This window comes from Leptonychotes weddellii, chromosome 11 (genome assembly GCF_054177405.1).
Source record: "Leptonychotes weddellii isolate Sample4059 chromosome 11, ASM5417740v2, whole genome shotgun sequence".
Classification (NCBI taxonomy): Eukaryota; Metazoa; Chordata; class Mammalia; order Carnivora; family Phocidae; genus Leptonychotes; species Leptonychotes weddellii.
This window is the reverse complement of record NC_138379.1, coordinates 23,269,398-23,296,531: the sequence shown is the minus strand read 5'-3', so window position 1 is coordinate 23,296,531 and position 27,134 is coordinate 23,269,398. Positions and strand designations below refer to the sequence as shown.

The 27,134-nt window shown below is 35.3% G+C and overlaps 1 protein-coding gene across 1 annotated transcript in view; it reads right to left on the bottom strand.

Annotated features, from left to right (window-relative positions):
- The window catches only part of CSTF3 (cleavage stimulation factor subunit 3), a 70,038-nt gene that overhangs the window by 9,328 nt on the left and 33,576 nt on the right, over nt 1-27,134 (bottom strand). Inside the window, exons 4-15 of the mRNA XM_006740105.3 lie at nt 11,118-11,150; nt 10,624-10,721; nt 9,275-9,341; nt 9,156-9,190; nt 8,941-9,067; nt 7,508-7,585; nt 6,582-6,744; nt 4,153-4,262; nt 3,671-3,787; nt 3,337-3,411; nt 1,287-1,430; nt 833-935 (exon numbers count right to left, since the gene is read on the bottom strand). Coding sequence (XP_006740168.1) covers nt 833-935; nt 1,287-1,430; nt 3,337-3,411; nt 3,671-3,787; nt 4,153-4,262; nt 6,582-6,744; nt 7,508-7,585; nt 8,941-9,067; nt 9,156-9,190; nt 9,275-9,341; nt 10,624-10,721; nt 11,118-11,150 — 1,150 coding nt within the window. The remainder of the gene's footprint in view (nt 1-832; nt 936-1,286; nt 1,431-3,336; nt 3,412-3,670; nt 3,788-4,152; nt 4,263-6,581; nt 6,745-7,507; nt 7,586-8,940; nt 9,068-9,155; nt 9,191-9,274; nt 9,342-10,623; nt 10,722-11,117; nt 11,151-27,134) is intronic.

The following is a 27,134-nucleotide window of genomic DNA, read 5'->3' as shown; positions in this document are numbered from 1 at the left end:
CCAGTGCTCCATGCAGAACGTGCCCTCCTCAATACCCATCACCAGGCTAACCCATCCTCCCACCCCCCTCCCCTCTAGAACCCTCAGTTTGTTTTTCAGAGTCCATCGTATCTCATGGTTCGTCTACCCCTCCGATTTCCCCTGTACATTTCTTTCTTAAACCAACTTTTATACCAGATCATTTCTAGTCAAGAAATTACATGTACTGGACTGTGGGTAACTAGACTAAATGAGACACATACATATATATATATATATATATGTTATATAAATCCCCCAGCTCCGTGCCCAGTGTAAGGTCAGATCTTAGTAAAGGATGGCCATTATTATTACAACAGGATAGAGAAATAAAGATGGTAATAAACAGAACGTTTCTTTTGGAAATCTCTTCCCCAGCAGCCTTCAAGCATTTCACTTTACTACTTGGGCATCTTTGAGTTTTGGTGGCTAGATATCTGTTGTCTGTTCCTCCACCCCCCACCCAGGAAACGAGATGATTTGCGCAGAGTCGTCAGAGATGAGCATGAACAACTCTTTTTCCCAAGTCTGAATTTGTGGCTTTATCCTACTTGTGATGGAACTTCACTGATGAGGCATTAAAGACCATCCTGCAGAGTCAAAAGCATCTACTATTACTCAAATACAAATTCATGGTTGTTAGGCCACAAATATTTCTTGAGTGCCTATTAAGTGCCTGGTTCCAGTGTGACAACAGAATTAGAATACATCTGAGAAAGAAAGAAACCCAGCAACATATTTTCAGAGAATGATACTGATGGTTTAGTATTAATTTAGTATTAACATAACCATTATAGATCTATAATTGACTTACCATTGAGGTGAGAAAGATAGTCAATATAGGCCAAGACATATTCTGGAATGTCTCCATATTTCTTTAGACCCAGCTCAAAAATCTTAAAGGCAACAGATTTGTCCTAGAAGTAGAGAGGAATGTGCTGGTTTCTATGAAATGTCAGACAAGATACTCAAAACAATACTAAAACTATGACACCTAAGCAAGTTACATTAAGTATTAAAATGGAAATTAAAATCATATTAAGTAAAAACTGCTGAGTTAAAGACCAAGGTGTTTAATAAAGCATAAATTAGCAGGCAGTGGGGATTTGGATGACGCTCCATATAATTTTACACAGATACACTTAGACTTCCTTTATGATACAGAGCAATTAAAACTTAAGGACAGAAACTAGGACTACCTTTCTTTTAATTAATGTATCTCAGATGAAAGAAGCTATTTTACCTTTATATTTTATTTCAGCACTTACCTTACTACAGTAATACTCCATGAGTGCTGCAGTAACATAGACATGGTGGCGGGTTCTGGTATCTTCTCTTGCTTTTTTAAATATCATTCTTCCAGATTTGATACCTTCTGCTCTTCTTGCAAATTTCATATATTGGATATATACCTATGCAAAAAAAAGAAAAAAGCATTTCTTCTCTACAGATTAGGTAGAATGTGATTCCTGTAGCATCCAAAACAGTCTCACCTTATTCCTACACTAGTATGTTTCCTGTATAAGAAAACAATCTTGAATACCCAAGATACCAGAAAGTAAGCTTATAGATAAGTGCTCTATTTAACTCCACAAGCAAATTTTTTTGGTAGTAAAGATGCATGCAAATTAATTTTTTTAATGCAAATAAATTTTTAAAAATTGATACATAATTCACATACCACAAAATTCACCCTTTAAAGTGTACAATTTAATGGTTTTTAGTATATGCATGAGGATGTACAATCATCACTACTATCTAATTCCAGAATATACAATTAAGTTTTAAGGAGGGAATAAAAGTAAAACTACTAGAAAACATTCCATTAATAAATGCCAACACCTAGAAACTCAAGATTTAATCTAACACAAGCATATTTAATAATATATGTTTAACTTTACATTTTCTTGGTTTATTGCTTTAAAAAAGCCCACTAACTCTGTTTTTCCAAAGACCATATAATGTATCTTTTACTGATAAACTATTAATGAGCCATTTTATCCTCAGCATCACAGAGTGTGCAATACATGATAAGCATGTAATATTAGTTCAATAGACAAATGTTTCTGGACTAAGAGTAGAGTCCTGATTTGCCCAGTTTTGATGACGTCAAACTATGTTACCCAGTTCTGACGGATGGATGAATGGATGAATGAACTATGAGTTCCTTGAGGAAAGGGATTTTCTCTAATTTGTCATTATACTTCTGGAATCTAGCATGGTGCACAGAGAAGTTTGCTAAATGAATTTTAAAATGATGAAGAAATGCAAGCAATCAGAACAGTGGAATCCCAACACAAACCAACAAAAAAGCAGTATAGATTTGACTTGAAGCAGAGGCTCTAGAGCTGCAGACACTCGCCTGTCCCCTTCCCCTCTGGATGAGAGAGCTTCATTGCATTTTAGTAGAGACTAAGGGCTTTGAAACTCAGGGCTTTGAAAACCACTACTATGGAGCAGAATTCAGGATAAAGCAAGTGCCCATCCAATTCCTTCCCAGAATATTGGCTTCTCTTGTTTCCATTTATTTAAAAAGAAATATTTATGAGGCAACAATTTTGTGGCATAAATGGCTTTAATCCATGATCACGAGGAAGATGTTAAAAGAAACCGGGGCGCCTGGGTGGCCTACTTGTGCTCTCTATCTATCTGTCAAATAAATAAATAAATAAATAAAAATCTTAAAAAAAAAAAAAAAAAGCACCACTGCTTCATACTGCTGCATTTATTTATTTATTTGTTTTTATTTTTTTAAGATTTTATTTATTTATTTGACAGAGAGACAGAGAGAGCACAAGTAGGCAGAGCGGCAGGCAGAGGGAGAGGGAGAAGCAGGCTCTCCGCTGAGCGTGGAGCCTGACGCGGGGCTCGATCCCAGGACACTGAGATCATGACTTGAGCTGAAGGCAGACGCTTAACCATCTGAGCCACCCCGGTGCCCCCATACTGTTGCATTTAAAAAAAAAAAATTGAGGGGGCGCCTGGCTGGCTCAGTTGGTAAAGCATGCAAATCTTGATCTCAGGGTTGTGAGTTCAAGCCTCACACTGGGTGTGCAGTCTACTTAAAATAAATAAAATAGTAAGAAAAGAAAGAAACGAGAACAGATCAGTAATTGACTACGAAGGGGTCACATGAGGGAATTTCTGTGAGGTGATTAAAGTGTTTTGTATCTTAATTGTGATGCTGGTCCCATGACTCAATGTTATTGGTCAAGATTCAAACTATACCAAAACAACCAGTGAATTTTAATGTATGTAAATTAAAAATTTTTGTTAAAGCTGACTACAAAGATGGTAAGGAAACGTAATGTTACTCACCAAGGTGGGGTCAATATCCTCAATTGCCAGAAGTCTGTTATATATACTGTGAACTTTCTCATATTTCATGCGACTCTAAGGTGGTAGAGAAGAAGTGGATATAAATACACATTCATAAACAAGCAGGATTTGAGCTCTGAGGAATCCAGAGGCTGCACCCCACAATGGCACCTGCTTTGAGCATAAATATATAATGAGCTGAGGACTAATAACTGTTCATTTTGTATCATCTCTACTAAAAGCAGTATGCCTGGCAAAGAAGCAGCCAGAAAAAAAATTTAGTCCTGCAGTAAAAAAATCCAATTATAAGAAAGTTCTAAATATTGTTACTGACCTCTTCATAATCTGCATATGCAAAATAAAGAAGCATATTCTTCTTTAATAAAGTGCTTATGGCTCTTTCATATATATTAGCAGCTTCATCACTAAATAATTTGGCATTATTCATATCCTAGGAGAAAAAAAAAGTTCAGTCTTTAATAATTTTCACACAGCTGAAAGAGAATGAAATAGACATATATACATATGGACACATATGCATTTCTGGATTCTAAAAAAATTCCAAAGACTTAACATACAGAAGAATCATACAAGTATTCTAAATGGTTCATCATTTTAATAGATTAAAAAACAGCCCCTATATTTTAATTCTGACTAAGGTAGCCACATATAACAGTGTCACTAAGTTTTATATTGACATAAGATTAACATTTCAACACCCATACTTCATTACCAAAATTCAGTATTATTATTTTTATCAAATTATTGCTCTATTAAAACCATGAAAAGGCCAAAGGTGGGGAGAGGAATACTTACCCCCTTTTCCGCAAGCAGTTTACTTGACTGTTCAAGATACTGGGCGGCTTCATACCAAATATCAGGGTGATGGCCCAGTACAAGCAGGCACTGTTCATAAGCAAACATAACTAGGGAAGACATTCACAACATTCAATTAAAATAAATATTATTTATGAAACTATCAGTACAAGCATCACAACAAACTTAGTAGGCTAAAACAGGGCCATCAATAATGAATGATAATTAGAAATAAAAGCTGTAGTGATTTCTGGCACCATTATCCACCCAAGCCCCATCCATCCATCCATCCATCATTTATCAAATTAGTATTTATTTAGCACAAACTATATGCTAGGGAATGTGAGAATTCCTGACTGTATGAGTGACTAAGACTTCCTATACTTAAGGAGTCTGCCCTGTGTTGGGAAGATATTACAAAGGCAATTATAAAAAGTAATTATTATGATGAGGAAAGTACAGTGTACTCTTGAACTTGCAGCAGCAGAACTTAGCATAGTTTAGGGACTCAAGAAAGGCTTCCCTAAGGAACTGACATCTAAAGCAAAACCTGAAGAAGTAATAGAATCTGGTCAGATGAGAGAGTAAGTGGAGCTCAGGAAGGAAGAGGGAACATGGTGTAGTCAAAGAAAACTATCTGCAAAAGCTTACAGATAAGAGTGACAAGACTGAGGAATTGTTTCAAGTTCCAAATTCTAGTTCTGACAGTAGCAGAGTTGTTTCTATAAGACTAACTCTCCTGAAAATAAAAATCATAAACCAAAAAAAACCCAAAAAACAAAAACCTAAAGGCATGGGAGACTGATCAAAAGAAACCAATGGCCAAGACAGAAACCAAAGAACATTGAGACCTTAAAAAATGAGAACCACACAGGGTAAGATCCATATTTAATACGACTTTTCCCCTCAGGGACACATCCCTTTATGTACAGTTCTGGGATAGCTAGATCTCAAGTCAAATACTGAAGTCTTACTGGCTTGAGGAAAGTAACATGGCATTCTGAGCTATGAGAATAGGTAGAAAATTAAGGGGGAAAATCCCCCCCCAAAGAGAGAGCCATAGAGGATGGCGCCTGAATATCTGGGCATAAATGCCCTCAAATCTTTAGCTGGCCTCTAAAATATACTTACACAGGGAAGAATACAAAGAGCTCAAGTGGAAAGCAAAGCTGGAAGGCTGAAAGAGCTGAATAGGTTTCTCAGCAGTTGCCCATTGTAATGGAGACCAAGTTTAGAATTTGAGTCCCATCAAGTTAGATGGTCTGGGCAAACACCTTGAACTTCCCATTCTGTTTAAGGAATAAAGACTTTGTCCCAGGACAAAGAGATTTACCGTGAAATTAAAGGCAAAACTAAAACAGATCCATCCTAACAAGGTCCAGGTGATCTGTCAGTAATTTAACCCCCGGCTAAAATAAAATTCAACATTTTTCAGAGGAAGATGACAGAACCCAGTCTTTACAATGTAGCATTTGTACAACTGTATAATGTCCAAAAGAAAAATTTTACTATTTTTTTTCTTTTATTTATGTATTTATTTGACAGAGAGAGACACAGTGAGAGAGGGAACACAAGCAGGGGGAGTGAGAGAGGGAAAGCAGGCTTCCCACAGAGCAGGGAGCCCGATGCGGGGCTCGATCCCAGGACCCTGGGATCATGACCTGAGCCAAAGGCAGATGCTTAAGACTGAGCCACCCAGGCACCCCCAAAAGAAAAATTTTAAATGTCTAGACTCTTGACAAAACAGGAAGATGTGACCCACAGTCAAGAGAAAAAGGAACCAATTCCATGATGGCCCACATGTTGGAAATCAGCATACGAGGACTTTGGAACTACTCTTATAAATATGTTCAAGGATATAAAGAAAAAGATGGTAATAAACACAGAATCTCAACAGAGAAATGGAAACTATAAAAAAGAAACTATAAAAAAATACAATATATTTTTTTAAGTAGACTCCATGTTGGGTGTGGAGCCCAACACGGGGCTTGAACTCATGACCCTGAGATCAAGACCTGGACGCTTAACCAACTGAGCCATCCAGGCCCCCCTCCTTTTTTAAAATAGGCACCACGCCCAGTGTGGAGCCCAATGCGGGGTTAGAACTCATGACCCTGAGATCAAGACCTGAGCTGAGATCAAGGTGGACGCTTAACCTATGGAGCCACCCATGCGCTCCCCAAAATTTCTAGAATGGAAATTTATAGAACTAAAAAGTATAATATCTGGAATTCACTGGATGGGTTTAACAGCAGATTGGATATGTTAAACAAAGGTCATTGAACATGGATGGAGATAAAGCTATAGAACTTACTGAATCTGAAGAACATAAGAGAAAAAAAGATTGGAGGTAAAAAATAGCCTATGGGATAATATCAAGTGACTGAACATATATGTAACTGGAGTCCCAGGAGGGTTAATCTTATTACCTCTTTTTGTGATAAGCGTCTGATCTTCTGTACGAAGAGGGTTGCTCTTTTCCCACTGTATGTATTTCTTCCACATATCCACCTGCTGGGCTTCTTGGGGGGTATTCTGAGGAGGCACTGAGGGAGCATTGCGGTCCAAACCTTTCATTACTGTCTCATATTCCTAGATAACAAGCATTTAGAATTCGTGGTGAGCCTAGAAACAACTCAGATATATGGAACGGAGTTGATCAGTTTGGAATACTTTGTTCAAAATGCCTATTTTCCCCAAATACCACTTTGTTAATATAATCTAAAAACTATTGAAGAGCAGGGAGAAAGATAACAGAGGATGACTTACCCAAAAACAGGTTCCCAGGCCTGAGTGAACAGAACACCCCTGGGCCCTCTCTGTAAGTGATCTAGGAGGTCACTCTCCAGGACAGAGGAGCTGACAGATCAACATGACTGATGATCTGGTGGCATCATTACTGCCATCTTTGGAGAAACTGTCTTTTAAAATTTCAGTAGTTTGTATTACTAGGCTATCTTCCCTACTTCTAACAGTGTCAACGAATGGAAAGGTATGCACATAAGACAAAAATCTGGCCCTGAGAGCTATAAGACCACAAAGTAGTACGATATTCAAGCATGTATGAGCAGATATGAGGAAAGCATAAGAACTAATTCATCAATCGTAGGTAGAAACTTGTCTCCATGTCCTTCTCAAGTATTTCAAAAAATTTCTTCCAAACATGGTTTATTCTATATTTGTCCTTCAACGTGTGTAAAGAGGCATTTCATTTCAAATATATCTGCTCAGACAATGAAATTGTCATTGGTTAAGATTGCCAATAACTGAAAATGTCAAGAGGAACACCCAACAGGGAAAGCTCTTGTATAAACAACATACTCATCAAAAGAAGTGACCTGCTGGAATTCCATACCTTTGCTACTCGCCTAGCATTCATGTAATCTCGACTCCGATCTTCAATCATTTTTTTAGCTAAATGAATATTGATACCCTAGGAAAAAACAAAGAGAAATGTATATTATTTTAAAATTAAGTATGTTTTAATAGTATGTTTTAATATTAGCATAATACAGTTAATTTGTGCATTTACTAAGTCATTTTCAATTCTATATTTTAAAAGATTTTGTTAATAAAGGTCAATCACATTACATGCTTCAGGGATCAAGGAGGATCTGCTCATATCTGTTAGGAGCTGGTAGTAAGTCTCCATGTCAGGAATTTCTAAAGATAAGGAATGATTTGGAAAGGTTCTATTATTTCATATAAAATTCTATTAATAAAAAAATGCTATACAGATTCATCAGCGTGAATAGCCAGCACTTTGCTTTATTTATTTTATTTTTTTAAGATTTTATTTATTTATTTATTTGACAGTGAGAGAGAGACAGCGAGAGAGGGAACACAAGCAGGAGGAGTGGGAGAGGGAGAAGCAGGCTTCCCGCGGAGCAGGGAGCCTGATGCGGGGCTCAATCCCAGGACCCTGGGATCACGACCTGAGCCAAAGGCAGACGCTTAATGACTGAGCCACCCAGGAGCCCCACCAGCACTTTGCTTTTAAGGCCCTTTTCTAACTAGGTCTCCGTACTTTTTTTTAAGATTTTATTTATTTGAGAGAGAGAGAGCATGTGTGAGGGCGAGAAGCAGAGGGAGAGGGAGAAGTAGACTCCCCGCTGAGCAGGGATCCCAATATGGGGCTCAGTCCCAGGCCCTGCGATCACGACCTAAGCTGAAGGCAGACGCCCAATGGGCTGAGCCACCCAGGGATCCCGAGAGAACAGTTTCAACACCCTACATAGTTCTTCCCCATCACAATGGATATATGAGAAACTTTCTTTTAACGATACAGCTGCTGTGGCTGTATGTTTACATATATGAGCTGATTAGCTCAGCTGGTTAAAAAATATGCCAGTGAGACAAAGATCTTGGACTGCAGCCCCACTGCAAGCCAATAAATCACAGCACCATAACTACATGAAAGACTTGTAATGCAACTGATCATACTACTGGAAACAATGCTAATTAAGGTCCCATTTCATAAGAGATGAATGACAATGTGTATGTATATGGTTTAGCACTGAATATAAGTGGTTTTGTAAGAATTTTAATTTCTCCCAGGGTATTCTCTAAAAAATAACTCAGTAATATTAGGAGACTCTCAAAACCTTACAAAAACATTAGGAGTAGTTCTCTGATTACAATCAATATAAAAACAGACCTGTGTAGCAGGCTAGAATCTAGCAGCTACTACAGAGGTTAGAATCCATAAGTCCAAGTACATAAAAATTAAAAACAAACAAAATTAAAAATGGCTTAGTTATAATAATGAACTACTCTAGCCTAATTTACCTCTTCATACTTGTTATAGTCTCTCCAGAGTTGTTCAATGTTGATCATTGGATTAACACAACCTCGTTGATAAACTCTTCGGACAGCTGTTATTCTCTGATTTTCTGCGTAAGATCCAACAGCTTCCCTGGCGTTGGATTAAAAAAATGCCATCAATTATATTATAGCTAAAGCAACTGTTTACATGGGAAAAAAAAACTATAAAAGTAACTTACACGCCTTTTAAGAAATTGATGTAATCCACCCAAATCTAAGAAATAAAATAAAATGTCAGTATCTTTTCTTTATATTTTCAAATTTATTAAGTGTATATATGGAAAAAACTTAACTCTACCTGATAAGACATAATTTCCATTCCAATTTTATCTAGTGCAAAGTCATATGCTTGAGCCATTTTTTCTCTGAAATAAATATGAAAGACATGTTTGCTTATTTTTAAGATTTTATTATTTTTTTAAGCAATCTCTACACTCAACGTGGGGCATGAACTCACAACCCCAAGATCAAAAGTCACATGCTCTACCCACTGAGCCAGCCAGCCACCCTCTTAAAGATTTTATTTTAAAGTAATCTCTATATCCATCGCGGATCTCAAACTTACAACCCCGAGATCAAGAGTCATATGCTCTGCTGACTGAACCAGCCAGGCACCCTGAAAGACATGTTTTTTTAAAAACAAGTGTTTGTTATTAAAATATATCTACAGCTAAAACATATGGGGTGCCTGGCTGGCTCAGTTGGTGGAGCATGTGACCCTTGATCTTGGGATTGTGAGTTTAAGACCCACGTTGGATGTAGAGAGCACTTAAAAATAAAACCTTTAAAAAAAAACAATTATTAACTTCTCATCATATGATCAAAACAGCATTTGAACCTTTGAATAAGCAAAAATGTGAAGATATCTTTGCAAGTACATAGAGAAAATAGTTCTTTTGTGTTTAGTTTGTCAAAGTCATTAATTTATATACTTTCTTTTACCTACTGTTTGTGTGCTCATCAAAGATAAAGCCCATGTTTCACTTATCCTTATATCCTTTAAATTGCCTAATCTTACATGTAGCAGATTCGAATGTGGAAATATTTGGTTCTCTGATTAAGGAGTTAAGTTATGTCTGAAGATGTATTAGCTCTGAAGTAAAATTTAAGAAGAAAGAACTTCCTCTTCAATATAAGAGGAAGGAAATGAGGAAAAGGAAATATAGAATTCTAGTTATAGAAATAGCTTGTTTGTTATACACAAGAATAGCTATTTGAGAAGATCCATTACTGAGTTTCTGTGAGGATGGATAGGTGGGTGTAAGCCGTAGCGGGGAGTTACACTCCGAGAGAACTGTCAAAGACGCCTTCGAATACATAGGCAGCACGCTGCACTGTAAGCTGCCAAGAGTAGTGCTAGGACAAGTAATAGATGCTTTTTATGAAGTTTGACAACTAGCCTACCAACAAAGTGATCTGGTGCTGCAAATGTAATGTTTCAACACAGAAGGGCGTGGGTGATTCAATTCTCCAGAATAAGACTTTCTTTGAAGCCCTTGTTGTGAGTTTTACTGACTTCTCAGGTAACCCTGAATTTCCAAATTCCTAAGTCTCTTCTCCCCAGAGTTAAGAGAAGGTGTGAGTTTATGTGGGATGGACTGTGTGCCTGGAGATGACTTGTATTCTTAAGATCTTGTTTTAACTTACTTGTAACTTGGCAGTTTACCCTTGGTTTCTCGAACATATGAAAGATAACACTTCCATAAATCAATGTGCAAAACCTTCATAAGGCATCTCTGAAATAGCTATAAGTACAAGAAAATATTATCAGAACCCACAGTTAAATAAATTCCACATGTACATGGGCAAAATGAAATATTAAAAAAAACAAAGTCAGCTCTTTTCATGAATTTATCTTCTTACAGATAAATGGCAAATTTAACAAATCCCTCCTATTTTCAGGTTAGATAATCAAAATCATTCTGATGATTTTGGTCAGTGGAGTATAAATACTTTCTTTTCCAAAATTTTTATTATGAACATTTTCAAGCATACAAAAAAAACTGAATAAGTACAGGGAACTCCTATATAAGCACTACCTAGATTCAACAATTGTTACCATTTTACTATATTTGCCTATGTTTGTTAAGTCCTAAGTTAAACTTCAGCATAAAATTCAAAATATGTTTATGAGGACTCACCTTTTCAACCTTGTCATAATTTTTAGCTTTTATCTGAAGAGAAACAGAGAAAAATACAGAATTAACATTATTGTTTTTAGAGTATTAAAATACCATGCCAGACTTTTTTGACTAACCTTGCAAATTCATCCCTACACTTTCGAACTAATTCTGCTTTACACATAACAGAATTTTGAGCATGACCTAGATAATTATGCATTATAAATGTGCCTTATGTGAACTGATTCTACACATACAGCTTTTCATACATTTATGTTGAAATTTTATAAATTTCAAATTTTGTAAAATTATAGTCACAAGGTAGATACAGAAATATATAGAAGGCATACTTGAATAAAGCTTTATGTATCTACTGAAGACAAACTTTACTTAAAGCTTTGTTTTCCCAGAATAGCTACTACTAGAACAATCTGAGTATGGTAGCAAAAAGATTTGCTAACTTTGACTACAATTACATTTTAGTCACCCAGTCAACCTACTACCTATTCTAGGCACTGTGGCAGCAACTGTGGCTACCACAGCGAACAAAACATGCATGGTGTCTGCCTGTGTCCTCAGAGGACTTGAAATTTTATGGGGAAAAGTTGTGCCAAAATGGGGGAAATATAGGGTGCTATGGGTACACTTAGGGGGAGCATAAAACTCAGACCTGGGGACTTGCAAAAAATTTCCTGGAAAAAGTGAAGATGTTAAGGATGAGGTGTTAGGCTGGTAAAGAAAGGGAGGAGTTATTCCAAGCAGGAGGAATACCATGTGCGAAGACCAAGGTTAAATGTTATTAGATATCCCTTTCTCTGAGTATCTTCATCAGATGGTAGGTGATTAATTTGGTTCGAGAAATCTTGGCTTGTGGTCCTTTTCTCTCAGTAGTATATATAAATTTTCTATTTTATAGAAATGCAGATGAGCTTAAGGTGATGCAGATGAGAATTTTGATGACAGACTTTTTTCTTTTGCTGATAACTTGCTCTTTCTCTCTGGAACTTGTAAGATTTCCTCTTGATCTTCAGAGTTCATACATTTTAAGAGGCTCTATGTTTTACGGCAGCTTTGAGGTAGCTCAGTCAGGCTCTGGAGTCAGACCTCTTGGGTTTACACGGACTATCCACTTAACCTCTTTTTTCCTTATCTGAATAATGGGGATGATAGTAGCTATTTTCTAAGGCTGTTAATAAGGACTTAGCGAGTTAATGTGAAGCCACTAGAACACTGCCTGGCAAAGTGAGCACAGAGTAATTGCCATTTATTATTCCATTAGCACAAATTCAGCATGCCCTTTGAAGTTACAGATACAGGGATCTTTCAGCTCAAGAATTTTTTTAAGAATTACTGCCTCTCTTCCATCTGTTCTTTTTTTCCTTTACAACTCGGATTATGCACATTACATCTCCTTGCTCTATCTTCAAAATCTATTATTTTTACCCTGTCTTTGAATTTTGGTCCAGGTTTAAAACTATTTCTTCCACTAGATTTTCCAGGCCAAAAATTTAGGTCTCCATGTTACCATTCTCTTTCATTTGACTTACTGCTATAGTTAGTTCAAAAATAATGGGTTTTTGTCTTGTTTTTTAAAAATACTGTACTTTCGATATTGCTGTGGTTCATATTATTTTGTTAAAGTTATTGTCTCTCTCCTCTATTTTGTTAGGGGCCTGTCCCGACAGTTTTAGTTAGCAGTCCTTTCTTGTTGCTGGATCCTTAGAGGTGCAGCTGTTTTTTCTGTCTATTCACTGAAGCTCAGTGTTGGCAGACCTAGGTAGTTGACCCTTTCTCTACCATCAAACCTATGTAGCAGGTGTAGACAGCAAATAGGCTGGTCATAGTCCTTGGACATAGAACCAGAAAGAAATCTTTGCTCAAGAGTAGGGAGGATTCAGCCTGCTGGTTCTGATCCTTTTTCGTTTCCTGAAGCCACGCTGATGTCAACATTCCTCTAGGGGTAGAAAGGCAGTTGAGGCGTTCCAAGTATTTTTATGGGTCAGTTTCTTACTTTTTGCCTTAAGTTCTCCACCAGCCCTCTTCTTTGAGGCTGCCATAAAACCTGAGGTTTCCTTGCATTCCCCTGCTTGGTCAGTAGAGGTAAATAGCTTGAGTTGAAAGTGGGAGTGAAGTAAGTTCAAGTCACCAGCTTCCCAAATGCAGAGTACAAATTATATACAGTTCTCACAATTGGCCAGCAAAACCAACACTCATAGAGAAAACTGGCTAAGAATATGAATAGGCAATTCCCAGAAGAGAGAATGCAAACGGTTAAAAATAATGTGGCATTACATACAAACTTCCAAAATGGGAAAAACAAAATAATAGATATCACTTTATACCAGTCAGTATGGTAAAAGCTTAAAAAAGGTATTAACAACTACTGAAGTGGTATGAGGAAAGGGAGTTCATACACTGCTCAAGGAAATATGAATTGTTATGACCTTTATGGAAAGCCATTGGCAAAATCTATTCAAATAAAAAAATATGCCTTTTGACCTAGCAATTCTGCTCTCAGATCTACCCCACAGAAACAAAAGCATCAGGATACAAAGGTGTTGTACAAAGTTATTTACTGCTAACTTTGTAGCAGCAAAAACAGTTAACAAAGTAAATGTCCACCAACAAGGAAATGGTTTAATAAATTATGGTATCCACATCATGGAATATTATATATCCATATAAAATGAATTAAAGCTATATATAAAGGGTAAGTTGGGAGAGTTTCACATGATTTTATTGAATGAAAAAAAGATTAAAATGTGTATAATTCATTTTTATAAAACAATCAAAAATAAATCTTATTTGTACATATCTATGTTTGTAAATGATTTTATGAGCATGAAGAAAATATGATATACACACAAAGTTGATAATACAGTTATAGCAGGCAGAGTTCTAAGGGTAGAAGAATAGAGACAAGAAAAAAGAGACTGTACATACATGATTTCATTTATGCATTTAAGTTAAAAAAATCTATTTTTGTGTAAGAAATAGAAACCAAAAAATCTGGGTTTTTTCCTACATGAATTGGTCCTCTATCTTGGATTCATTATTTATTGCTTCAATTGGTATTACATTCAATACGTGTATGTAGAAAAACTACAGAATTCTCTGGTCTTGAATACCTGGTCACTGATGGTTATTCATTAATTCAACCAATAAATATTCAACAGCCCCTCTCTAGAGGCTATACTGATAGCATTAACATTGCAGCTATCATCTCATTACTTTTTAAACATTCAAATTTTAAAATGTCAACCTGCTTTGGTAAAGCAGTGTGATAAAAATGAAAAGAATTTGATCACCTTGTATCATATACTGAATTTGTCTCAGCATCAGTGTTCCCACTTATAAAACAGGAATGATAAGAACATTTACTATAAACAGTTTCCAAGGATTGAAAAGAAAATAAAGCATTTAGACATTCCGGATGTATAAATCATACCAATTAACAAAATTATGAACTAAAGGAGTATAAACTTTTCATTACATAGTCTCTAAACAGAGCTAAATAACCAAAAAAAGCAATGTTGTTATAATTGGCCCCATTTGGGAGAAAAGCAAAAGTTATGCTGCAGATCATATTCAAATTCCATTTTGGTGAAAAATTCCACATTGGTGAATAACCAGCACAAGAACATGTGAACATCCTGCTTTTGGTCACCCTACTGGTCCATTTTTCTTCTTTAAAACGTTATTATCCTAGGTGTTATTGACTAGTACTTATATGAAAACATCTTACTAGAAGTTAAATATTCTTAATATTTAGCAGTTATATAGGCTTGTACAGGAATCTACCTGATAACAAAAGCTTGGTTTAAATTTTTTAAATAATGAAAAAAAAAAATAATAAATTAAAATAATTTAACTTGAACTTAGACATCAGAGATTCCTGGATCTGTCATTAACCAATGGAAAATGCCTCCATTTAATAAGCCCATTATATACATACACATAAATTTTACAAAGCTTACTAGAACTTGCTCATAACTTAATCTATTAAAAGTAATGTTATGGGGGCACCTGGCTGGCTGTTGGTAGAGCATGCAACTCTTGATCTTGGGGTCATGAGTTTCAGCCCCACACTGGGGGTGTAGAGTTTACTTAAAAATAAATAATAAAAGTATGTTATGTAATTTTGAAATGAAAATAACAGGGGCTCTTTAAAAAAATTATCTTTCGTCTCCAACTCTCAAACTTTAATGTGCAATCACCCGAGTAGTGTGAACTTCTGCGGGCGCCTGGGTGGCTCAGTCGGTTAAGTGTCTGCCTTCTACTCAGATCATGATCCTGGGGTCCTGGGATCCAGCCCCTCCCTGGGCTCCCTGCCCAGTGGGGAATCTGCTTCTCCCTCTCCCTCTAACCCTCCCCGTGCATGTGCTCTTGATCTCTCAAATGAAAAAAAAAAAAAAAAGGAAGTGTGGACTTACACGTTTTTTTAACAGGAATCCCAAGTTATCCTAATGCAAAGACTTTTTTAAAGCAGATGGATTTATACCAAAATATGAATAACTTGTGTTAGTGCGATGGAATGATTGTTTTTTCAAAATTTCTAATGTGGTTATATTATAATTTAAAACATCATTATAAGAAAAAATTAAGGATAATTTTTAATACTGATTCTTCTGTTTATCATAAGAATTTGTCATACAATTACAATATTACTTTTTTGATAAATCATTTGAAGTTTACCAAGACATGAAAAGTTGCTGTGGAGGGAAAGGAATAAAAATTTTCTTTCTTTCTTTCTTTTTTTTTTAAGATTTTGTCAGAGAGACAGAGAGAGAGAAAGCACAAGGAGGGGAAGTGGCAGGCAGAAGGTGAAGCAGGCTCCCTGCTGAGCAAGGAGCCCGATGTGAGACTCAATCCCAGGACTCTGGGATCATGACCCAAGCCGAAGGCAGAAGCTTAACCAACTGAGCCACCCAGATGTCCCAGGAATAAAAATTTTCTAAGTGTCAACTTCCTAGGAATTATTTTTATTTTATAAAGGGGGGAGATACGTGGAATACTATCAAGATTCATTAAACTTTAAATTTAATTGAAGTTGGGGTTATTTGGGTTACTGGTTATTTGGGGCAGGGTAAAACAAGTATAACACTGAATAAACATAGATCTATCCCTAACACTTTTTTTTTTTTAAGATTTTATTGATTTGAGAGAGAGAGCATGAGAGAGAGAGAAAGAGCACACGAGACGGGGGAGGGTCAGAGGGAGAAGCAGACTCCCTGCTGACCAGGGAGCCTGATGCGGGACTTGATCCTGGGACTCCAGGATCATGACCTGAGCCAAAGGCAGTCGCCCAACCAACTGTGCCACTCAGGCGCCCCCATCCCTAACACTTTTAAACATTTCCTATTTCCAGTCATTTCTTAATTTCCACAGTTATTTCCCAAGCACTCATTGAACGTTGGAACATTCAACTTCTGGAACTAAAACTATCCTCTGGGTAATTATTGGAAGTTATGATGACTTACAGCAGATTATTTAATTTTGTAAAATATAAACTGGGTCAGAAGAGAAAAAAAGTTTTAATAAACCTTTGACTAATGGTGGTAACATCCATTTTTAACAGTTTAGATTAACTATGCCCTTACCTGGAACATTTTTATATGGAAATCTAAAGGAGCCCCAATATTTAGCTGTTCAAAATTAAATTAGTTTTGATGTTGGAACATTTTTCATATTTCACTGAACTAACATTTTTCCTATCAAATAAACCTGTATGTGTCAACAGCATTTTGGCCTATTTCTTCAAATTCAATTATTTTTCTTAAACCTTGGGAAAAGAAAACAGATCCCATAACATCAGAATTCTAACAAAAACACTATTTGCAAAATTGTCAATTAAAATAATCATTAATAATTGTATTTTAAATGGTTCAAAAACATACTTGACAAATAAACCCAAATGACAGGGTAACTATGAACAAGCAAAACAATCTAAAAGAAAAAGTGGATCTCTATATACTTTGTTTAGGTTTTTATATAGTAACCAATTAAGAAGTCAGTGCTTATGGTTTTGTTTTTTAAGATTTAACTTTTTTAAGTGATCTCCACACCCAACGTGGGGCTCAAACTTACAACCCTCAGATCAAGAGTCGCACGCTCCAGCGCCTAAGCCAGCCGGGCGCCCCAGTGCTTGTGTGTGAAGATACTACGCAGCTACCCAGCAGGGGCATCTCAAGTGAATTGACACAGCAGTTGCTTATAGTAAATGTGATGAATAAACGAATTAGTTGTAAACCTGCATTCCTAATTTGTTCCCTACATCTTTTCCAAAGTTAAAGCACATGCACTTTTGTGGAACTTAAGACAACTTAAATTGAGTTTGAGCTACAGAAGTTGCCTCATCCTGCTTGTCTTAATTATCCAAAAAGTTTCGCCCCAAACTTGAAAGCTGAAAGCAAATGTTATCCTAATTATAAACCCTATCTTCCATTCCTTTATTCTTTCCCAATGCTCTCCAATCTTCTATCTTGAGAAAAAGTCTTGGAAGATTACAGAATGTAAGTAGTTTTTAAGGAATTTGGGAGATACTGAAGAATGACACTTTAAGACAGACCAACAGTTTTCAAGTTGCTGGAGTAGCTGCAGAACATTCTCCTTTCCACCACCCAGTCCCAATATCAGCGAAGGACTGTCTGCAAATAAATTCATTTTTATTTAACAAATAATTGCGTGCCTATGTGGTAGGCTCTTTTCTAGCACTGGAGATAGTGGTGGGTTAAACTAAGTTTTATAACTCGTGGAGTTCTATTTTAGTGAGGGAGTCAGGTAAATAAAGAAACTAGGCAGTTTTAAAATTTTTGTTCATCTGTACTTCCTATTTTTTCCTACATTATATGGTATTATTTCTATAACATAACTTTTCTATGTAAATTTCTATGTAAATAAACCTTTCTTGTAAATGTAGTTACAAATGTATGCCTACATATACATATACAGATTTAGATAAACCTGTTTATGTCCCATAAATTTCAGTTCTCCAAGCACTTAAAATGTGTCACAGAAATAATATTGTTAAATATGAGTGGAACGTATAGACCACTGTTACAGTCTCATTAGGACTGAAATTAAAATGTGCTAAGCAGGGGCAGCTGGGTGGCTCAGTCGGTTAAGCGTCTGTCTTCGGCTCAGGTCATGATCCCAGAGTCCTGGGATCGAGCCCCGCATTGGGCTCTCTGCTCAGAGGGGAGCCTGCTTCTCCCTCTCCTTCTGACTGCAGCTCTGCTGCTTGTGCTCTGTCAAATAAATGAATAAAATCTTAAAAATATATATATGCTAAGCAAAGATATGATTATCTTCAGTTCTAGATTAGGTTTACATTCATTTCAATACTTCATACTAACCAAATTAGTATTAATTGACCTTCCACTTTTCTGAACAGTATCCTTGGGACACCTGGGTAGCTCAGTCGGTTAAGCATCTGCCTTCAGCTCAGGTCATGATCCCGGAATCCTGGGATCTGCTCAGCAGGGAGCTTGCTTCTTCCTCTCCCTCTCCCCCTCACCTGCTCATGCGCTCTCTCACTTTCTCTCTCAAGTAAATAAATAAAACCTTAAAAAAAAAAAAAAGTACCCAGTGTGTGCATAGGATTTACCAAGTGGATATAAGAATATGAAACTGAACTCTGTTCAAGAACTTGTAATCTACTTGGACACATAAAGTAATTATTGGAAAGAACACAGGACTAACTTTATTTTGTATATGTTCCATGTCCTATAAAATTTGGAGGAAAATGAATTCTATGCAAATCGTAGTTACCAAGGAAAGTTTCACTGAGCAGGTGGAATCCAGGCCATTAATGAGAAAAAAAGGTTTGTGTAAATCAATGACATGAGTTTCTGGAATTTTCTGTGGAACAGTGAAAACATCCACATGAGAACATGTATTAGGAAAGCAGGTTGGCTAATTGTGGTAGAGGTCCACTACAAAGGGCCTAAAAAGCTAAGCAGAGTTTAAATCTGATGCACAAAAAATTGGATGTCACCAATAACGAATGTACAGAAACTATGGCTCATCAGTAGTAGGGTGGGAGGTGCAGGTGAGGAAGACTGAGGTGGCCTTGGTACTATGGGATGAAGCAAGTAGGCACTAGCTGACAGAATAATAGCTAAGAGGCTGCTGCTGTCATCCTTAAGTGGGATAACAGTACCCTGAACTTGGGGGAGGGGAAACAGGAAGAGAAAACCAGTAATATAGAGGGAAGAGCAACAGACATTTTTTCATGAGAACAAAAATTAGAAATGTTATGGTAGTTGTTGTAAAGTTTACTTTTTATTAGATTTATATGAGATGGCCATACAATGGTACGTAACTAGAAACAGTTTAAAGTTAGGAGATAAGGTATTTGTTTTCAAATTAGACTGGGGATAAGGAATCTGTATTCTAGTCATTTGTTTTAAAAGAATTTATATATATACCAGAGTATATAATGCCTAAGACATTAGGTATATTCCCTAAAGCAGAGAATATACACAGAGACTAATTTCAAAAAAACATGCATTACCAGGCAGAGAAAAAGAACAGAACCCTAATGAGTACATAAGATGAGAGAAAAAGGACAAAATCACATCTAAGTAGTTAAAGAACACTGTAAGAAAGAGAACTGGTGAACAGTAGGATATGCCACAGGTTAAAAGGAATGTGGGAGTAAAAAAGATCAGTGGGTCTGGTAATAAAAGTTACAGCTTATCTATTACAAATTTAAATTTAAAAGTTGGAAACAATTTAACTTCCTAGAAGTTGAAATCAATACAAAATACTGTTAATACTAGCAGCATTTATTAAATACTTAATGTTAAGCACTACTCTAATAAGAGTATATATATGTATTAACTCATTTAATCCTAGAACACCACTCAAGTAAATAAAGTACTATTTTTATTACTTAAAGATGAGAAAACTGAGGCATAGGAAGTTTAGAAACTTGCCCATGATTGCACAACTGAGTTCTTAACGACTGCACTCTATACTGCTCTTTGGCAAGGTATATGTATGAGAATGTTCACTGAAAGATTGCTTCTAATACAGAAATTTGGAAACTTAAACGACCAAAGGCAGAATGACTAAGTAAATTATGCTTTGTCTAAACAATGGAACAGGGTATACATATATACATAAAACTTCAAACGCAATGATGTAGATTTATAATACTAAATAAAAATATCTACACATTTGGTATGTTTACCCATCTACTTATCCCCCTCACCCTCCCCAGTCTAGAGGGCAAGAGACATAAACTAAGGAGAAATACACATAAAACTGCTACCAAAACTATTATCACCAGGAGAATTGAGATTTGTCTCAGTTATGTATTTCCATAACACATTTCCTATAACAAATTTTATTGCAGTAAAGAGAGATGGGTTTTTTAAAAGAGAAAATCATAGTTGATTTGGGGCAGTAAATTCTTCTGAGTAATTCACTGGTATTTTTCTCTGGTTATAAACATCTCCATTTTAGATTCATTTTTAAATGCTCTGAAATTCTCAGCCAGGCCTACAAAGCTAAATAAAAAAGTTAAATAATTGATAGGTAAATCAGGCAAAATTGATTTCAACCAAAACCATCAAGGTAAACTTTCATCTAAATTTGATTCTGCCCCAATTTACAGGACATCTGTCAACAACCACCACTTGACATCTATAGACACAGCCTGTTTTACTTAATGTCTAAATTCTTTGCTCCCAGTAAAAACATTTTGTCAACATTATGCCAAACGTTATTTTTCTAGGATATCCTTCAAATTTTGATAAGGAAAATAGAGAATATCTTCCTTTTTGAGAAAAGTAATTTGGTCTTAAGTATCAAAAGTCACCAATCATCAATGGGCTCAACTGGTTTTGCCACTCTAGCACTATTATGCCACCTCCCCATCATTTCCTCAAAATTGCCCTGTGGCATTGAAATTCTTACATTAGGGGCACCTGGGTGGCTCAGTCGATTAAGCACTGACTCTTGATTTCTGCTCAGGTCATGATTTCAGGGTTGTGAGATTAAGCCCTGTGTTGGACTCCATGCTGGGTGTGGAACCTGCTTAAGATTCTCTCTCTCCCCTTCCCTCGGGCCCTCCCCTGCTCACTCTTGCTTCCCACCCCCCCAAAAATCCCTGTACATTAAAATTGAGAATGAGAAATGAGAAATATGTACAATCATTTGAGATCTTTGAGCTAGTAAGAATGTCAAAAAAACAGCTTTATAAGCTACTGATCTCAAAACAGTACCAATGTGCACCTTGAGTAATGCTTAAGCAGATGTATTGATTCACTTCCCTCAAAGGTCTAACAGTTTCTTTCCAATCCATTTATACCGTTTTCTATGCTACCTTAATTTTCAGCTTTTATGAGTTGTCCTCTTAAAAAAATGAAAACCCTTTCAGGCAAACTTAAAATACTATTCAGTATATAATTTCTCTAAGATTATCACAAAAACTTTATGTATCACCTTAGAAAGTATCTCACTCTACTCATTTGCTGAGTTAATCTTCCATGAGTATAGTCATACTTTTTTTTTTTAAACGTGTGGAGTTTTTTTTTTCCCAGTAATCTCTACACCCAACATGGGGCTCAAACTCAGAGATCAAAATCACATGCTCTTCCGACCAAGTCAGGTGCCCCTGGAGGGGAAAATTTCTGAAGTGGGAAATCATTTACTTAAAACTCTTTACAATTGTTTCTTCTCTTACTATACTTCTCAGTACATTTGCAATTTCACAAATTGAGAATTGCTATTTTAAAAATTAATAATTATCATTGGACAAAAGCCATATTTTAGTCACTCCTCTACTGTGAATCATTCTAGTTTCACTAATCAATTTCCTTCTCATTTTGATAAACTCGTATCAGAATACCATTTCGCTTGCCAATTTTCAATGGCATCATAATTTTTTCTATTCATTTCCTTGACACTAATTCTATATATGCTTTTACATTGCTAAATCAAGTATAACATTGATACTAGATATGTAGTATCATGAGTAACACTTCATCTGGACTTAAAATCACTTCTGGAAAAACAAGATTATGCTTCCATAATGAAGTGGATACAAATTTAGTGGATTACATTTCTCTACTTTTGGAGCAACTTGCCTACTCTTCAATTTCCTTATCAACACAGATTCATGAATGTGGAAAAAAATCCATTTTCTCATTCTACAAAACTTACACTGCATGCCTCAGATTAAAATATTACACTTTTAAAATCAGTGCTTCTATTCAAATACTCTTAATTTTAGATCAGAAATTATAATTCTGCAACTCTGCCCTTCATACCCTTGTCATTTTATCCAAAAAAAAAAAAAAACCAATCCAGAATCATCATTGGTATTATGACTCAATTCTAGCTTTCTCAATCCTACATGCAGTTATTAAAATGACCCAATTCCATGTTGCATTTAAAAATATGCTCACCAAATAATCTCCTAATCATCTTTTCCGCCAAGTCTGTACATTTATTTAGTCTTTTCCTCTCTATTCCTGGGCAAACTATACAGTGGCCATTTTTACTGAAATTTGGAAGCAATTTAAAAGGCCCTTACCTGGCTCATTTGAAAGATCATGGCAGCAACCTTTGATAGTGAAATACCAATTCTACATAGTCAATCTGAAGAAATTATTATAAATGTGTAAAGGTATTTAAGTAAAATCATATTTGTTAAGTTTCTTATAAAGCAAAAAATTAGAAACAATATAATGTACAACAATAAAGGACTGGTTAAATAGCACATTATCTAGAATGGACTACTTTGGCTTAAAAGCAATTTGGTATAAGTAACACATGTGGAAAACCTAAGTTACAAAAAGTCTTAAGATTTTATAGATAGCTACACCTAGAGAACCCAACAGTGGTGGAAGGTAGTGGGAATACGATTTTCCCCCTTTAAACTTTTCTAGCTTTTCTGCAATAAACATGTATTTTGTTACCCTTTTAAAAAAGAAAAAAATAAGCTTTATTTTCCCTTTTAAATAATGACAAACTCACTTTTCCTTTCGTCTTTTCTCCTAACTTACATTCATTTGATGCCACTTCATTATGCTTGCCTTTTAAAATTGAACCATTTAATTCCAAAATTTTTATTCACCCACATATTTAGCTTTTGTGACAACTGTGTATGAAAGCCTGCTATACGAACTGTATTTTTTCAGTATTCCATTGGCTCATCTGAAAACAAATGAGTCAATATCATTAAAAAAATCCCACAAAGGCACTGACTTTCATCAGTTTATTTCACAGCACCTAGAATAGTGCCCACATAGAACATTCAATAAACAGTTGCTAAATCAAAGTTAACTTGGGGAATTAATATTACACTAACTGAAATATCTATGGAAATGTAAAAGTGTACCTTTTATAAAAACCTATGAGTTCTGTAATTCTTGTTAAAATTTGAACTGAAAAAGCCCACCTCCATAAGATGGTTTAGAAAGAGTATTATACTGTCTGGGGCGCCTGGGTGGCTCAGTCATTAAGCATCTGCCTTCGGCTCAGGTCATGATCCCAGGGTCCTGGGATCGAGTTCCGCATCGGGCTACCTGCTCAGGGGGGGGCCTGCTTCTCCCTCTCCCACTCCCCCTGCTTGTGTTCCCTCTCTCGCTGTGCCTGTGTCAAATAAACAAATAAAATCTTAAAAAAAAAAAAAAAGGAGTATTATACTGTCAATTTAGAATAATTTTATAAAATAGATTAAGGACTGATTAAAATGCTAATATGGATTTTGAAAGTAGATTTTCACATGGCTTAGACAATTCCATGCAAATACCCAAATCAATTTTTTCTTTAATTCTCTTAAAAGTTTTTATTTCCCATGTAACACTGCTTCAAATAACCATGTGAAAGAGGTGATTGGGGCTCCGAAGTGAGGTTTAAGTAAGTAGACATAACTAACAAATTATCAAGAAATAAGAATGAGACTTGAATCTTCTTCCTCTATGATGGATATGTTCCAAATTCAAATTCTGGTTCTATTTTTATGAGTTAGGTCCTACTTTAAAATTTTAAGTATTTATTATCTCCAAAATGTTTATAAAATAATAGGTACTTAAATTTAAAAACTTTTTTCCTTACTTCATAAGTTCCTAAGTGCCTTTCTCCAAGCAAGCCTATAAAGGCTTAACAAAAGCATGCCCTGTTTTCTCTGCAATCTTTATAGTTTGAAATGTTTGGCTTGTATTTTACATTTTATCTCCTCCAAATATATGTTTGAGAGGATATTTTCCAAAGTGATACTACCAAAAGTAAAGAATTAAGCTCAAGTTCTATATGGAACACTGCCATTAAGGTTTCAATAGACAAGAACAAAGGATTATACTGGTATTCCTGCTATATAAACAGACCCTCACTGGGCTTTCACTTTAAAGAAAGCTGAAGGGGAAAAAAGCTGAATAGCAAGCTCTGGATCAAGATAATATTTTAGCTTATATATGAAGTCTGGAGGCTCCTGTCTTCTAATAAACAGATGGCCATTTTTCCCAGTGGATTCTAATATACAAGTCTAATTTTGTCCAGGCTTTATGTAACAGGTTAGTGCGACTGTCAGTTTATCAAAATCTGTGACATGTAAAAAGTAATAGGAAAATAAGTTTGCTACTGCCCAGTTTCTCTAAGAAGCTGAGCTGACAGCCCTTCTCTAACCACTACCTAAACCTAAGAGAGGACAGAAGCCAGAGACAAGACCAGTGCTGCCCCACCCAATCCCCTCATTAAACAATATGCACACAAACAAGGCATAAAATAATGTAGGGAACGGATTTCCAAATTGCTACATTTGAGATACACTGTTGGATGGGAGGGGATGCATATTGGAAACCCAGATTTTATAAGTGTTTAATTACCTCAACAACTGGGAAAACTAATTTAAAAATGTTTAATGTTAAATAAATCAATGAATAAAAGTAAAGTTTCATGTTCAAGAGTACAAATATAACCCATATAATACAAAATCCACTTCAAAGGGATTTCTATAATTCTTAAAAGTGCCTTCATGGTTTTCATGCCTATTTTTAATTAAAAGCTCAAGAAAATTTATACTGTGAATCAAGACTGTTCTTCACAAATATTTTATAGTCAAATCAATTTAAGAGAAAAAAGCAAGTAACTAGCAAAAGAAGTATACCCTTAACAAAATCCACTTAAAACTATTATTACATACGGATATTTGAGTCTTCTTTCTAATGTTGAGTTGCAAGAATAAAGAAAGTTCAAGACATATGTGAGAAAAATAACTTGCAAATATAAGATTTAAATGGGAAATTATAGGGTTGACCAACTAAATGAAAAACTAGGCACAAAACATGTATTTGAAAGAAAAGTATTGAGAGCAAGTCAAGAACACCAAAATAACAAAGAAAAATAATTGGTTTTTCATCTCAGAGCGTATTTATCATTTTTTCCAATCTGACACTGAGAAGAACATAAGCAATAAAGAGAACATACTATTTAAATGTTATGTCAAAATTACTTCAACTTCTAAATAGCAAATTGTGAAGCATTCCTTAACTCCCCTAATATATAATGTTTCTGCAAATAAGAAAAAGCAAAACAGAAAAATGTGGTATCAGGGCTCAGAAAAATAAATCCAGAGTCTTTAAACATGCAAACATGCTCAATCTCATTCATAAGAGAAATGCAAATTAAAACCATACAGAGATTATTTACCTATAAATACTGGCAAAAGTTTTAAAGTGTTTTTATATGCAATATGCAATAACATATTGCATTAAGAGGATATGAGGAAGTGAGGTTTTTCAAGGATTATCAATGGGATTTTAAATTGTTACCACCTCTGCGGAGGGAATTTGGATATAGAAAATTCAAAAAATCCCACATACATTTTGATCCAACACCTCCTCATCTAGAAACTTAATCTACAACATATTCACACAAATGGAAATGACATGTAGAAAGACATTCAACATTCAATGCAATAATGTTTGTATTACAAGTCTGGGAAGAACCTAAGTATCCCTCAGTAGAAGATGGGTTAAACAATAAAGTACTTGTAAGAAAAAATAATGACTTTTAAAATTCACTTGTTTAAGTAATAAAGAAAAAAAGCAAAGTGCAAAACATAAGAGGCAATTATTCATGTAAAAGTAGAGGAAAAAGACATAGGCTGAACATTTGTCACTGAAAAGATGGGTGCTCAAGGACAAGGAGATGAAAAACTTCACTGTAGGTCTCTTTGGTATCTCAGATTTTTGAACCGTATTTTCAAAAAGTATGTATTTTAAAACTCTAAACAAACCCTCCAAATACTCTAAAAATGTACAAAAGACATGGGATATGTATTATGCACAGAGAAATTACAATCTCCCTATTTCATTTTTTTTTTTTAAGTAAGCTCTACACCCAACATGGGGCTTGAACTCATGACCTGAGAACATGAGTCGGATGCTCTACCAACTGAACCAGCCAGGCAGAAATTAGATGTATAATACTGTTTTTTATTTTATTTTATTGTTTTAGATGTATAGAATTGTTAAACTATTTAACAACATATTCTAAGGCAAAGGATTACTTTTGCAACTTCTAAACACCTAAAAGAATTTAAGCATTTTAAAAAAAAAAATCACAAACTGATAAAGTATAGAAGTACTACCTTATATTTAACTCAGATAATTTTCAAATAAAATTAAAATACTGGTATAACTCAAGATTATTTAAAGTGTTTTATAAGGTATTAATAACACTTAACTATTATTGAAATGATTATACATGGGTAAAAATATGACTGAAAGTCAACACTTGAGAAACTGTTCAACATAAACTTTATAAGCTTCTGGCACTAAAGCAATCAAATAAGATTTACCAAATTTATTTTATAAACAAAAATAAAATTCATAATTACTTTCTTCTTAAAAAATGAAACTAAAAATACACCATTAATTACAATTCTAATAAAGGCCCACTCACTTATGAGAACATTCATTAGAACAGGATGAATTTGGGTGAGAAAACTTATTACGAAAACAAATATTCAGGGTAACCTGATGGATACTTAAGATCCCTTAACATATATATTTTTTTAAGCTT